We start from the raw sequence: 15,660 nt of genomic DNA, 5'->3' as shown, positions 1-15,660 counted from the left end.
GGTTTACGCCATTCTCCTGCCTCAGCCTCCCGAGCAGCTGGGACTACAGGCGCCCGCCACCAGGCCCGGCTAGATTTTTTGTATTTTTTTTTAAGTAGAGACGGGGTTGCACCATGTTAGCCAGGACGGTCTCGATTTCCTGACCTCGTGATCCTCCCGTCTCAGCCTCCCAAAGTGCTGGGATTACAGGCTTGAGCCACCGCGCCCGGCTGGTCATTCATATTCCTAAAGGTGATGCATATACTTTTATTTTTATTATTTATTTATTTTTCTTGAGATGGAGTCTCGCTCTGTTGGAGTGCAGTGGCACGATCTTGGCTCACTGCAACCTCTGCCTTCCGGGTTCAAGTGATTCTCCTGCCTTAGCCTCTGGAGTAGCTAGGATTACAGGTACCCACTACCACAGCCAGCTAATTTTTGTATTTTTAGTAGAGACAGGGTTTCACCATGTTGACCAGGCTGGTCTTGAACTCCTGACCTCAGGTGATCCGCCCACCTCGGCCTCCCAAAGTGCTGGGAACTACAGGCGTGAGCCACCATGCCTGGCCAAAATTTTACACATTTTTATTATTCTTCTTTTGTGATCGGTGATAATTTCTCTCCTATTCTGCCCCTTGGTTTTTGACAAAATCAAAACTCAGGTCTTTCCTGCCTCCGGGCCTGGGTGTGCAGGAGGCATAGAGGTCACCACAGGCCCCAGGCCAGCTCAAGCTCTGTGTTGTCCACCCAGGACGGCTACAGAGGGAGTCTTGGTGCCTAAGGAGTGGCTGACAGTAGGGAACAACAGCCGAGGAGGTATATCAGACAGGTTGCTCATCGACTCCCAGCCTGATTCCAGAAAGAACTCCACTCTCCAACCAGTCCAGATACAGAGGAGTCCGTTAGTGGACCAAGGACAGACCTGTCTCCCACAGATGGCCCAGGCACGTGAAAAGCTGAGAAAATAAATGACGGGTTCACCACCTGGTTGCTTCAATATTGAAAATATTGATGGTTTGCTTAGAAAAGTCATACAAATGGATGTGGCCTTGTTTGAGATGAACCAGTCGGATTCAAAAGTGGACAGTTCAGAATCTGAGGCTGAAGATGACAGCATCCCTTGTGAAGTCACCATTGATAACATTCAGCTTCCTAATTCTGAAGGTGGAAAAGGCAAGACTGAAGTTTTGGACAGTCTGGTAAGTAAAAACAAAAACAAAAACAAAAACAACCTCAGTATTTACAATAAATGATTATTGTTCACTGTGTATTATGGCTTAATTTCCTTTCTTGTGTATTTTTTATTTTCATTGTTTAGCATTGCCTTTCCTCTCCTATTTCTTGTTTTTCTATGAACTTTTTTATTTATTTGTTTTTACGACAGGGTCTCACCCTGTTGCCCAGGCTGGACAGCAGTGGTGCAATAGTGGCTCACTGCAACCTCAGTCACCCCGGGCTCAAGCAATCCTCCCACCTCAGCCTCCTGAGTAGCTGGAACTACAGGTGTGCAGCACCATGCCCAGCTTTTTTTTTTTTTTTTTTTTTTCTCCGTAGAGACAGGGTTTCACTATGTCGCCCAGGCTGGTCTCAAACTCCTGGGTTCAAGCAGTCTGCCCGCCTTGGCCTCCCAAAGGGCTAGGATTACAGGCGTGAGCCACTGCGCCCAGCCTGACCTTATGTATTCGGCTCAGATGCTCCAAACCCCTTCCCACTTGGTCCAACACCCAATTTATGGCCCAGTGGAATTTTTTCCAGGGAGCTCTGCTTTGTTGCTTGGGGACCTCTCTCTGCTACATCTCTGTGTGCTGGTGCCTGGGAATTCCTCTTTCTCAGTTTACATGTTTGTTTAAACAGAGTTTCCAAAGCTCCCTGAGAAAGAGTGCATGAGAGTAAACACTTCTAGTCCTGACATGTCTAAAATGTTCCCCATTTGGACCTTATTCTTGATAGTTCAATGTGAAAAGAATTCCAAGTTGGAACTCTGATATTGGAAGTTGTTTTTCCACTGCAACCTCTGCCTCCCGGGTTCAAACGATTCTCCTGCCTCAGCCTCCAGAGTAGCTGGGATTACAGGTACCCACCATGCCCGGCTGATTTTTTGTATTTTTAGTAGAGATAGTTTCACCATGTTGGCCAGGCTGTTCTTGACCTCCTGACCTCAAGTGATCCGCCCGCCTTAGCCTCCCAAAGTGCTGGGATTAGAGGCGTGAGCCACTGTGCCTGACCATATCTTCTTATCTGAATGAGTCTGATGCAGTTCTGATTCTCAGCTCCTTCCATGGTTTCATCCCAAGGGGCTTCCACTGCCTTTTCCTTATGCCTGGCCTGGCTCTTTTTTTTTCTCATGGGCTGGGCACTCAGTGAGCCCTTTCAATTTGGAAATTCATGTCCTTCCATTCTGGCAAATCATCCTGCATTAATTGATCATTTCTTCCCTTTCATTTTTCTCTTTTCTTGAAACTCATATAAGTAGGATGTTGCAACTTTGTTTGTTTTTCTACTTTTCTTATATTTTATCTCTTGATTTTTTTTTCTTTTCTTTTTTTTTTTTTTTTGAGAAAGAGTCTCATTCTGTCACCCAGGCTGGAGTGCAGTGGTGTGATCATGGCTCACTGCAGCCTCAAACTCCTGGGCTCACGTGATCCTCCTGCCTCAGTCTCTTGAGTAGCTGGGACTAAAAGAGCCTACCACCACGTCTGCTTGATTTCTTTTTGTTCTACTTTCTAGGAGATTTCCTTAACTTTGTGTTTCAATTCTTTTATTTCTTTTAAAAAATTTTGATCTCATATTTTTAACTTCCAAAGGCCTTTCTGATTCTCTGATAAATTCTGTTTTTATTGCATCCATTACTTGTCTTATGGATGCAAAATTTTCTTTTATACCTTCAGGGATCTTACAGTTTTGTTTTGTTTGTTTTTCTTTTCTTTTCTTTTCTTTTTTTTTTTTTTTTTTTTTTTTTTTGAGACAGAGTCTTGCTCTGTTGCTCAGGCTGGAGTGCAGTGGCGTGATCTCGGCTCACTTCAACCTCCGCCTCCCAGGTTCAAGCAATTCTCCTGCGTCCTGAGTAGCTGAGTCTACAGGTGTGCCCCAACATGCCTGGCTAATTTTCGTATTTTTTAGTAGAGACACGGTTTCATCGTATTGGTCAGGCTGGTCTTGAACTCCAACCTCAGATGCATCTGCCTCGGCCTCCCAAAGTGCAGGGATTAGGCGTGAGCCACCATGACCAGCCCATTTTGTTTAAGAAACAAGGTCTCCTTATGTTGCCTAGGCTGGTCTCAAACTCCTGAGCTCAAGAGATTCCCCCTGCCTCAGCCTTCCAAAGTGCTGGGATTACAGATGTGAGTCACCACACCTGGCCTTTTTTTTCCTTCGAGACAGGGTCTTCTTTGTCACCTGGGTTGCAGTGCAGTGGTGTGATCATGGCTCACCACAGCCTTGACCTCCCAGGCTCAAGTGATCCTCCCACCTCAGCCTTCTGAGTAGCTGGGATTATAGGGTGCTCGCCTAACTGATTTATTTTATTTTTTGTAGAGACGGGGGTCTCTCTATGTTGCTCAGACTGGTCTTGAACTCCTAATTTCAAGGTATCCTTCCTCTTTGGCCTCCCAAATTGCTGGGATTACAGGTGTAAAGCACCACACTTGGAAATATGGGAAGATTTTTTTTTTTTTTAACCACACAGAAAAAATTGTATCTGTTTTCTGCAGAAAGTCTGTTTCCTCTGTATTGTGTGTTTGGTCTACTCTTCCAACTTAAAGTTTTATTCAAACTCCTGTGACTCCTTGACTTCATTCATGATTAAGATGGAAGCAGTTGGAGGGGCCTAGAAACTCAGGGTGCATAGGCAGAACTCATGGGCAGGTGCACCCTACTCTAGATGGAGGCTCCAAGCTGGCTTTTTTCTAGAGCACCCTCCAATGTCAGCATCTGAAGGTCTTTTCTTTGGGGTCTTTGGTCTCCCGCCTTGGGAATATATACCTTGCTGTCTGCATTCCCGGCACAAAGCGAGGGAGGGGGCTTACCCAGAGAGACTGTCACACAGTCTGGCTTTTCAACCACTCTCTCTTTTTTTTTTTTTGAGACAGAGTCTTACTCTGTTACCCAGCCTAGACTGCAGTGGTACAATCTTGGTTCACTGCAGCTTCCGCCTCCCAGGTTCAAGCAATTCTTATGCCTCAGCTTCCTGAGTAACTGGGATTACAGGAGCACACCACCATACCCAGTTAATTTTTGTATTTTTAGTAGAGACTGCGTATCACCATGTTGGCCAGGCTGGTCTCAAACTCCTGACCTCAAGCGATCCACTCACCTCGGCCTCCCAAAGTGTTGGGATTACAGGTATGAGCCACTGCGCCTAACCTTCAGCCACTCTTTATCCTCATCCTGATTGTGCTTGCTCTCCCCGTGACTGGAGCATCTCCACTGCAGTCCTTGAGAGAGGAAGCGTCTGGCCTCTTCCTGGCAGAGTAGCCTGGTTGTGTTGGCTGCGGGAAGGGACTCGGGAAATCTAACTCCTCCATGTGCAGATTTTTAACCAATCTCCCTGTTTTCAGTCCAGGTGTCATCCCTACCAAACACTTCCACATGCTGAGGCTTGGCCTTGGGCAGAAATCAGTCATGTCCTCTCGGTAACCCCCTTTGCTGGCTTCAGGTTGTAGCTTCCTTTGCTCTCTGCCAAGCCCTCCGTACAATTTCCATCTTCAAAATCTTGTTGACATTTCTCATCTGCTCTGGTTTCCTCTCCCTTCTCTTTGCCCTTGAGAGTTTATACCGTTCTTCTTCCTTTGCTGTCTTTTAAGGGGCTTAGGGAGTGAGCAAACACAGATGTGTCCAAAGTGGTACTCAAAAACATTTTATGAAGATAATATGCTGCAGGGTTAATTGTAAAGATTATTGGGTAGATATTAGAAGAATCATAAGAAAGCAAAACCTGAGAAGGTGATGAAAGTGGGGAGCTGTTTGCTGTGTCTCGGCTTCCCCAGTAACCAAAGGCAAGCCCTGTCCCCAGGCTCCCCACTCTGCACCAAGCAAGAAACCATGATGGGTTCTGATGTCTTTTAAAATGGAAGATGGAAAAATGGAAGAAGGCACAGAAGGTGAGGAAGGGCACACTCTTTGGAACTGACATCCCTCCCCTCCCTGTGACCAATTCTAGACCGGGGAAGCTGCTGGCAGAGAGAGAAGGCAGGCAGGGGCAAAAGTAGATGCCTGACCCCTGGCATGAGGTCTGAGAAGAGGAGACCTGCCCTGGGAACTGGTGACTTGTCTGTATTGTCACTAGTGTTGTAGAGAGGCACTGCAGATGGGTTGGCTAGAGTGACATTGCCTGCCAGACTGCTTCCCAAGACAAATCATTCAGGAAAAGAGTTGGGTCTGCTACCTGGCAGTGCTTTCTTAAGTGGGGTGGGGTCTACAGAAGAAGAAAAGGCTGCACTGTGTAGGAAGCTTATGGTGTTTGCAATGAGAATGTGGGAGTCTGACTCTTGGCTCTATGACTTTACAACTACTTGAGCACAGCACTTAACCTCTTCAAGCCTCAGTTTTCTCTTCTATACAATGGGGATAGTACTCCCACCTCATGCAGTTGTGAGGATGAAATGAGGTAGGCCTGTGCTTGGCATGCTGCAGGTACTCAAAAATGGCTTGTGAATGTGATAAGAACGATACTAGAGGCAGAAATCTCCCTGCATCCCTCTCACTCCTGCCCGCTAATTCCTAGCCCACATCTATTGTAAATGACTTACAAAAGGGGTGGAGCCTGGGAAGTGATCCTCCCACTTCCACTCACAAGGGATGCCCGGGCCCTGCTGATTTCTTCCCTTTGGGCACTGTCCAGAGACCCCAGGAAGAAGTAGGTTTGAGTGCCTGTAGGCAGCCCTACCTCCAAGTGTTTGGGCTCTGGTGCCCCACTCTCTGAGCCCACCCAGAAAGGCCGGAGGGAGGGAAGGGAATCCCTGGGGCTCTTCACAGCCTCCAATCTTCCCCTCTCCTTCCCTTCCATCTGGAGAGCAGGCTCATGGGAGCCACGTGAAATCAGAAATCCCTTTTGTTCCACAGAGACTCACCATCTTTTCCCAAGACACAAGGCCAAGAACTGCAAAGCCCAGAGTCTCAAAGGTAGCAGTTAAGGCTGCTAGAAGCATGGGACGGGCATTCAACTCCCTTCCAGCTGTCTGCTGAAACGGGGCCTCTGGTCATCTAGACGAGAGATCTTGGGGGATCCTTGGGTTACAGCAGTGCTGATGAGGACTGGAAGATGGTTAGAGGAACCCACACCATACACAAGGTCACACGGGCGTGTGCATATGAACATGCGTGCAATTTCTCATATTGAACTCCCTCATACATGCCCTCTTACACACAGGCCAGCTTCTCATGCCAGAGAACACATCTCACTCGCCTGCATTTGAAGTGGCACAGGCACCCCTCCCATCTGCTCGAGCTTAAGCTTGTGAGGAAGGGTAAATGGGGTCACAGGAAGTTTTGTAAAAATTAGGCTGGCTAAGAGCAGCCTGATTTCCGGGAAACCATCAGCTCCTTCCTACCCGTCATCAGATAAAGGATTGTTTCCAGGGGTTAGGTGAACAACATGCTTAATAGAATAGGTGCTGAGTTGATGATTCCTCTCCTAGAGGTACAGAGACACACCCTGGAGTGTTTGGGTATAAAAAGCCCTTCTAAATATCAACATCATGCTGTCATGATGTGTGATGATTTAGCTCACAGCAGTGTCGATAATTTGAGAGATCCTGGAGAGCTGTTTCAAGGATAGAGATGGGGGAGCAGGTTGTCATGTTCCCATGACAGCCTATCTCGTTGCCATAGCAACACAACTCTGCCTCCATCCTGTGGAGTCGCAGTTTCCGTAATGGGTGGAACACGGTGGCACTTCACCGTATGGGGATGGGTCCTATGATCTCTCTGGGAAAGAACGTTTTCATCCTAGACTGTGCAGGATAGGGGTACCCCGAGGCTGTTAAGTAGTGCTGTGTTTTCTTGTCGGCAGGAGGGTGGATTTCCTGGGGTTTTCCCACTGACGAGCTCTACTTCTTCCGACCACAATTTCTACTCCCCAGCGATTGCACCCCCAAGTAAGTCCCCATGAGGCAGGCTACCCTTTCTTGATCTGCACCTGGCTGACTCAGATGGAAACCCTGCCCTGGCAGAGAGGCATGACATGTCAGTGGGGAAGACAGGCTCTGGCATCAGGAGACCTATTAGGCTTGGAGCTCATTGCTGATGTGCCTGGAGTGAGTGGTTTATCCTTCTTGACTTCAGGGTTCTACCTGTAAAGATTGGGCTAATACATGCCCATCACCCTGGGTAGTTATGAGGATGAAGAAAAGCAATATGTGTAAAGACCCAACCTGGCTCCCTGGAGGGGAGGGGGAAGAGTGAGTGGCTGGTCCACTGTGGATGCCCCTCGCATCCAAGACCCCAACAGAGGTCTGACTGTGGGGCTTGGGTAATATTTAAGTTTTAATGGACAGGGCAGTGATTGGCATCATCTTCCAAATCAAGCTGCCCAGCTTCCATGGGAAAGGGAAAGGTACTTAATCAGTCCATCTCCTCCATGCCACCCTTATCCCCCAGTACTACTCAAAGTGTGGGCAGTGAGCCATGCCCCTCTGCAAAATGTTACCCATCCTCAGGGAGGTAAGTCTAGGCATTCTGAGGGCATCTCCAGAAATTTTTATAGAAATTTGATATCACTGACACATTCCAGCAGCATCCAATTTGGTCTTCTTTTGTTGTTTTTAAATTTTTCAGGGTGTCAGTGATCCATTTAAATTTTTTTTAAAGTACCAATCTGCAATGGATTGGAGAACTAACCGCCTGTTCCTTCATTACATCTAGTATTAGAAGCACTGACCTTAATGACACCAGAGGCCTCTTGAAACCAGCTAACCATCCAATGAGGACAGAAGGGGAACAGCCTCATCAGAGCGCTTTTGCAAAAATGAGCCACAGATCACACGTCGGTGAGTTATGCAACATTTCTTTTATTGCCTTGGGTTAGAAGGTCCAGTGCCCCCTCCCTTCGCCCTGCGTCCTCCCCGCCCCGCATGCTCTGACTCCTCTGGGGTCTGAAGTTCACTGCCCAGAACCTGCGCCCTCAGCCCCGCCCAGCGCCTCTGCCTTGGCTCCTGGGGGTACCGCCTCCCGCTTGCCGAAGCGCAGGCCGAAGGAGTTCCAGTTGTAGTTCGGCAGGTCCTTCTCCCGCTGCACCAGCACCGCACCCTGGGGTGCGGGGATCTGGCGGCTGCTGGGGGCGGACAGGCCGCGCCGCTGGGGGCTCCCGGAGCTCTCAGGGGGCGAGGACAGCGAGGCCCCCCGACGGCTCAGCCTGGCAGTAGCAGCCGGCTTCCTCTCGGTGCACGGCAGGCTCTGCTCCCAGGGGGCCAAGAGGTCCAGGGATTCCAGCTGCTGGCCTAGGACAGAGAGCACAGAAAGATGAGGCCAGGGTCCGGGAAAGAAGGCTTTGCAACACCTCCTCACATCCCATCCTATCCTTCTTTTCCTTCCTTGACCTTTTGACCTTTTGGAAGGCTAAATGCCATGCGGAACCAGCACGATCATCTTAGCTGGGATGATTAGGCCCTAGGTGCCTCCCTCTTCCAACACAGCTTTGATTTAGAATGTTTGCCAGAATTATCTTAAACAACTTTCATATTACGTTACTTCCTTTTAGGAAACAAACAGGGTAGGGCATTGAAATAAAGAAAACCAAAGTATTTGCTGAACACCCAGCTCTGGGCCCCTTCCTGGCTGTGAGCAGCCTGGGCAGTGGAGCCATGTTAATTCATCTCTGTATCTCTCATAGTGCTTGAAACAGTGGCTTGCTCATAGTAGGGTCTCAATAAATGCTTGTTAAATACGTAAAAGCTAAAAATGTGTAGTAACAGAAATCAAGAAAGTGGAACTAAGTCATTGTGGTCCCACACACCTGTGTTCCAACAATGGTCTTTGATAAGAATTGTGACCCCCCCCGCCCACCTCCACAATAAGCTACATAAGGACTCAATGAGAGACAAAAATTATCTAGGTCACTTTAACTGGCTGTCTTCCTCCATCCTGGGTATAACTTCTCTCCTTCGTTCTGAGGATTAACAAGGCTAATTTGGAAGGCACTTCACATGCAAGGCTCATTAAGTTCACTGTACTTTTTGGCTGTAAAATAGGGCAACTAGCTCTGAGTAGACAATAACCCCAGCCCACTGCAGCAAGAGATTAGTGGAAACGAGGTCTGGTGTGTGAATGGGTGTGAATGGATGTGCTAGGGCGGGAGTTGGCTTTGAGCCCCGCTCCTCCATGCCCTGGCACACTCTGGAAAAGAGGAGTGTGGACCTGGTCCAGAGTTAATGGCTGTCGCCTGTGAGGTCCCTCCGCCCTTGCTCAGGGCCTGGCTGAGATAGGAGGAGGATGGCTTCCTCCCCAGTTGCACACACTAGACCAGCAGTAAATCACTGTTCAGGCTGCTGTTGGTGACCTCACCTAAAGCCTTTTGCCAAAAAGAGCCAACAACTCTATGTCCCTGGGCAGTGTGGGGTTATTGTCTGGGGAAGCCTCCTTCAACCAGAAAAATGCCTGATCCCAAGACAGGAGACACACTTGGCAAACAACACCCAGGGCCGTGTCTTCTGTGCTCTGGGAGGTCTTATGGGCATATACGATGACATCAAATGTATAGAGGGCATGCCCCAAGTTTTATAGCTGGAGGAACTGAGGTCCAGAGAAGCTAAGTCATGGGTTCTCGTTTGCCCAGAAAGCTGACACCAGGACGTGTGCCAAGCCACAGCTCCTGACTTGGGGACTAGTATTATTCTAGCTTGTGCCACTCACCAGACACACTTCTGGGGAGCTCTGACACCTGCTGGGTTTCCACGGTGTTTGAGTGACTCTGGGGAAGTCTACCTCTGTGGGTCTCAAATTTTCTAGCTCATCAGTTCCCCAGTGAACTGGAAACAGTTCATTGTCCCCAAAAGTTAATAGGTATCAAATATCTGTCCTTTCATTTAGTGTTTTTTTTTTTTTTTTTCAAATTCTTCACAAAGAATCTGAGGTCACTGATAAAGGAAGGTTGCATATGAAGTTCCTTCTCAACGTCGGCACAGAGAGGTTGCTGACGTAGAGCAGAGAACACAGTGTGAGGAAACCATGAAGGAGCTCAGGGGTTAACAAGCCCTGGAACCTAGGTGGGCGGACTGAGGCCATCACAGAGGCAAGTCATCCCTCACTTGCAGGGTTAACGGGAGCCCTCAATGAGTTGCACATGTGCCAGGCTTAGATTTCCACCGAATGCAATGTTAAACTCACACCAGTCGACTAGCTGGAAAATACGGGAAAGCTCATTTTGCAACAACCCCCTTGCTCCCTCCCACTTCTTTCCCCAGAGGATACATACCTGTGGGTCTAGAATTCTCCACAGAGGCCACCTTTTCTAATGGCTCCCCAAAGTGGGTGGCACAGAGGAAAACCAGTAGCTGCCAACAAACCAGTGAGTTCATCTTGGTGAGAAGAGGCAGGTCCTAGAAATGTCTTGAGGCTGAGACAGAGAGAGGGAACAAAGACTAGGTCAGGCACGGGATCTGGGCTGGGTGCTGAGGGTAGAGCCCAGTGCAAAAGGGACAGTCCTCCAAGAGAGGGGAAGGTTCTTGCCTTGGGAGGCTCCCGGTAGAGGGATGAGTCTAAACAAATATATCAGTGAAATGGGATTGAGACTCTTTGCACAGTGGAGTTAAAGCTGAATTCATGCTAGGTGAGGGTCATCAGGGAGGGCTTCCTGGAGGAGATGAGGCCAGTAAAGTAAGGAAAAAAGGAAAGACCCAGTTTGGTGGAAGGGGCAGGACTGCTCAGGTCAGAGAATGGCCAGGATTCTGAATCTCAGGGTTGCTTGAGAGGAATGTTGGAGAAAGGTGGGGTGAGATGCCGTGTATAGGAGTGACTGGGGAGGGGTGAAGTAGGGCAAGGACTTCAGGGCACTGAGTGGGGGACTTTGAGGTTCCAACATTCTCTCTGGAGCCTGGCAGCAGGCACTTCTTCCTTCCATGGTGGGTTCTGCACAAATCCACAACTTTCTGTGTTCCACTCTCCCCATCCATATGCCTGAATCTGACCTCGTTCTCTCCTGCTGTAAGAGAAACTTAATTCTTTTTCTTTTCTAAAGAAAAAGAAAGAAAGAGGCGATCATCTTGCTCTCTCTCATAGCCCTTCACAACTTTAAAGATGGTCATTAAATTGTCTTATTGCCCTATCATTCAGGGAAAAGAAAAACCTTTCCTTGATTTATCAGGTCAATTATCTCCAAAGTCTATTCTTCGTGAACTCTGAGAGGCTATGAATTGAATTGGCCTCATCGTTTTTGGCTGCTGAGATGGGAGCCATGTGCCCTGATCCTCACACCATTTCCCATCACCCTGCCTTGCTCTGCCCCACTGACCCCCACACGTGCTGCCCCACCTCTTCCAGCTCCCAAGTCTAATTTCTTTTTGAAAAAGTCACCAGACACTTTGAGACTGTCCAACAAACATGATTAAAGACAAAATGCTGGGGAGGCAGGAGCACTGCCAGCTGAGCAAAAAGATTGTCCTGGCCCCACTCACAGCCTGGAGCCACTCTCCCAGGGGAAGGGGGACTGGGGGATGAGAACCATTTGTGCCCATCAGCTTCTAATGGTGGCTCAGGCCCATGCATCTTTCTGCTCTTGCACCCCCACCTCCACCCCCCATTCCTCACCATGCAGGACTCAGGCATGGAGTAAAGAGTAAGAACCCTGAAATGGAATCAGGAGTACTTGAATCTTGCCCCAGCTCTGCTTTCATTCCCTGTGAAATGTGAGCAAGTCACCCCCATCTCCAGACCTCATTGGTCCATCTATAAAATAAGAACCCTGGATCAGATTGGCCACCAGCCGCCTGCTCAGAAGTTTACTTATCCTTGCAGATTTTGATTCTGTGACAAGTTGAAACTCAGACCACAGCTTTCTGCATTTGCCTTAAGGCCCAGAGCTGGGGCATGGAGTAGAGGTAGGATTAATTAATTGGAGAGAATAGTGTAAAAGCATTTCAGACCGTGGATGCACAGGGTCTGGGTTGATTTGAAAATCACTCCTTGAGCACTGACTAGGTGCTGGTGCTGTGCTAGGTGCTAGGGGTGCACAGGTGTGCTAAGACGGAGTTGCTGCCCCCAGGATCTCAAGTCTAGTATGAGAAATTGACTCATCAGCAGACCATTTCAAAATAACACTGTAAATGACACACTGGATGCATGTGAATCCACAAGGGGATATGGGAGTCCAGGGGAACCTGACCTAGGGGTTCCAGGCAGATTTTTGGCAGGGGGTGGCACCTGAGCTGTTTCTGAGCATGAATCGCTGAAAGGTTTATAGAAAGTGTTCCAGGCACGGTGCTAAGGTGCTGGAGCAGGGGCGGGGGCTGGGTGGAAAGGGAACTTCAGGCCCTCTAGCTAGACAAGAGGGTGGAGCTTTGCATGGAAAGAAAGCAAGTGACAAGGCTGGGGAAGGGGCCCTGCGGGGGCTTCATCCTGGAGGGATCTGAGCCAGACAGGAATGTGTGTAGATGTACATTTCAGATGGAGCATTCTGGTTCTCTGTGCAGAAGCAGGGTGGTGGGCGAGGAAGGAGGGCAGTGGGCTTGTGTGGTTGGAGGGTGGTGCTCTTTCTTCCTGCTCCCCTTTCCCCCCAGAGTGCCTCCTTCCCATTGTGGATGCACTTACCATGTGCGCCATGGGAGAACTCTGCCTGACCCTGGCACACATACACACACACACACACACCACACACATACAGCACACACACCACACACCACACACATACACCACACACACCACACATGCACACACACCACACACACATACATGCATATACCCATACACACATATCATACACACACACCCCACACACACCACACACATATACACGCATACACCCATACTCACATCATACACACACACCACACACACCACACATGCACACACACCACATACATATACGTGCATACACCCATATACACACATCATACACACACCACACACACACACGCCACACACATATACACACATACACCCATACTCACATCATACACACACACCACATACATATACATGCATACACCCATACACACACATCATACACACACCACACACACACACGCCACACACATATACACGCATACACCCATACTCACATCATACACACACACCACACACACCACACTTGTACACACACCACATACATATACATGCATACACCCATATACACACATACACACACTACACACACACACACCACACACATATACACACATACACCCATACTCACATCATACACACACACCACATACATATACATGCATACACCCATACACACACATCATACACACACATACACCACGCACACCACACATGCACACATACACCACACACATATACACACATATACCCATACACACACATCATACACACACACCACACACACCACACGCGTGCACACACATCACACACATTTACATGCATACACCCATATACACACATCATAGACACACATACACCACACACACCACACACATATACACACCTATACCCAAATACACACACACCACACACACCACACACGCACACACACCACACACATATACACATACACCTATACACACACATCACACACACACATACACACATACATCCATACACACACATTATACACACTACACACGTGCACGCACACCACACAATATACACACATACACCCATACACACATCATACACACACGTATATACACACATACATCCATACATACACATCAAACACACACACCCCACACATACCGCACATGCACATACACAATACACAGATATACACCCATACACACACATCATACACACACACATACACCACACACCACACATGCACACACACATCACACACACATCACACACATATACACACATATACCCATACACACACATCATACACACACATACACCACACACACCACACATGCGCACACACACATCACACACATATACACATACACCCATACACACACATCATACACACACACACACACACACACATACACACAGATTCCCTCAACTCTTCGTTCACTGCCCAGCCCATCAGGGCACTTGATATATGTGGTAGAAATGAATTATCTGGAAAGGGGCCATGAGTGGCCAACCTGCTGTAGACAATTTTCGTGGTTCCCTCCACCCTGGGGGGCTTGTATCCAGTGAGTAACAGAGAAATTCCAGGCATGGTTGGAAAGCTTTTGGAATGAGGTGGCCCCTAGTTCTTAGTGGGTAGGTAGGTAGGTGCCCTTGGTGAGGCTTGTGTTTGCCATCCGTAATTTAGGGGAGCTGCTCAGAGGAGCCCCATTGCTCTCGGGAGACCTGAGGGGTTCCCCAGGCCCATCCGAGTGTCTGTGGTCTCTAATTCCAGCCACAGCAAGAGAGAGCCCTCGGGATCCCCAGAGTGCTAGCTTCACAAATAAAGTGCAACTCATTGTATTCACTCAGGCATCCCAGGATAATCTGGCCAGGCTGGTAAACAGGAAAGATCAGTGTCTCCCTCCCCTGCCTTTGCCTGCCCGGAAGCATCTGTCCGTCTTAGAACGGATTCCCTGCTCCCCTCTGGAGCATCCCCAGGTCAGGGCAGACCCCCTTCCCGAGGGTGGACGCCGCAGTGTGCCTACCTTACCTCAGTCCTGGCCTGGGCGGGAGTCTGGCGGAGCCTCTGAGGTGATGAGACCACCTGGCTGGGTGAACGTCCAGAGGGTGGGTAGCTGGGCTCCCAGGCTCACTCTCCCCAGCTCCCTGATCACATTCCTTTTATAAAGCCCAGGGTGACGTCTCTAAGTACAGGCCCACTCTGCCGCCCCTCCCTCCTCCTCAGACCCTCCTGGAGAGCACAGCACCTTGGCAGGCCTCTGCCTCCGGGCTCTGTGACTGGAGGCAGCCTCTCCTCCCACCCCACCCCCGAGCCCTCCGAGGCGGGACTTTCTCCTTCTCACAGGCTCTTTCCATCCTCCACACCCTCTTCCCACCCAGAGGACCCATCCTGCCCCCAAACAACATGGAAATGGGCTATTTGAGGAGGGCAGGGAGAGGTGTCAGTGTGAAATGTCTTGTTTCCGCTCTGACAAGAGCCACCGTCACACCTAGTCTGAATCAGACGTAGAAAAGGACAGGAAGAGGGGAGGAGAAGGGCACAGGCTGACCCGGGGACTCCTCAAAACCGGGTCAGCGTGGGTCTCCAGGCGGCTCCTAGACTGGACCCTGTGACTGGCGCAGGGTGGAGGTGGCAGAGATTCTCTCCTTTTTTCTTCCTTCCTGCTTCCCTTCTTTCCTTGGTTACTAAGCACTTCCTCGGCACAGGGTTTTGAGGTGAATACGCTGTGGCATGGTCAGAGACCTTAGGTAAGCAGCCAGCTATGAGCAAGGAGGATGAAATGGGAGCTCTAGAAGGTGGATGCACCTGGGAAGTGCCAGGGCTGCAGAGAGGGGACTTCCAGGTGGCAGTACATCCGGCCAGCCTGCTTGGGGGCCCCACTTCCTTGTCTCATGGCACCCACCACCATACCATTTTGTGACTGCTCAGGTACAGCACTTTGAGGACAGGGACAGGCTCCCTTCCCCCTGTACCCTCGGCACCCACTCCAT

At 49.3% G+C, this 15,660-nt stretch overlaps 1 protein-coding gene across 2 annotated transcripts; it reads right to left on the bottom strand.

The window, feature by feature from the left end:
• Positions 1-7,965: 7,965 nt before the first annotated feature.
• KISS1 (KiSS-1 metastasis-suppressor) lies at positions 7,966-14,799 on the bottom strand. 2 transcript variants are annotated; one of them, XM_011990453.1, is made up of 3 exons: positions 14,694-14,799; positions 10,388-10,528; positions 7,966-8,414 (listed from the first exon to the last, which is right to left on the bottom strand). In XM_011990453.1, the coding sequence occupies exons 2-3, from the start codon at positions 10,488-10,490 to the stop codon at positions 8,077-8,079; spliced, it is 441 nt and encodes a 146-aa protein (XP_011845843.1). In that variant the 5' UTR covers positions 10,491-10,528; positions 14,694-14,799; the 3' UTR covers positions 7,966-8,076. The 2 variants fall into 2 exon arrangements, with proteins under 2 accessions (XP_011845843.1, XP_011845844.1); XM_011990454.1 differs by lacking the exon at positions 14,694-14,799 and adding an exon at positions 10,642-10,966.
• Between the last annotated feature and the right edge of the window lie 861 nt (positions 14,800-15,660).

The sequence above is a fragment of the Mandrillus leucophaeus genome, unplaced genomic scaffold (assembly GCF_000951045.1).
Source record: "Mandrillus leucophaeus isolate KB7577 unplaced genomic scaffold, Mleu.le_1.0 Scaffold38, whole genome shotgun sequence".
Lineage (NCBI taxonomy): Eukaryota > Metazoa > Chordata > Mammalia > Primates > Cercopithecidae > Mandrillus > Mandrillus leucophaeus.
The sequence above is the reverse complement of the archived record's forward strand: the minus strand, read 5'-3'. Positions and strand labels throughout refer to the sequence as shown.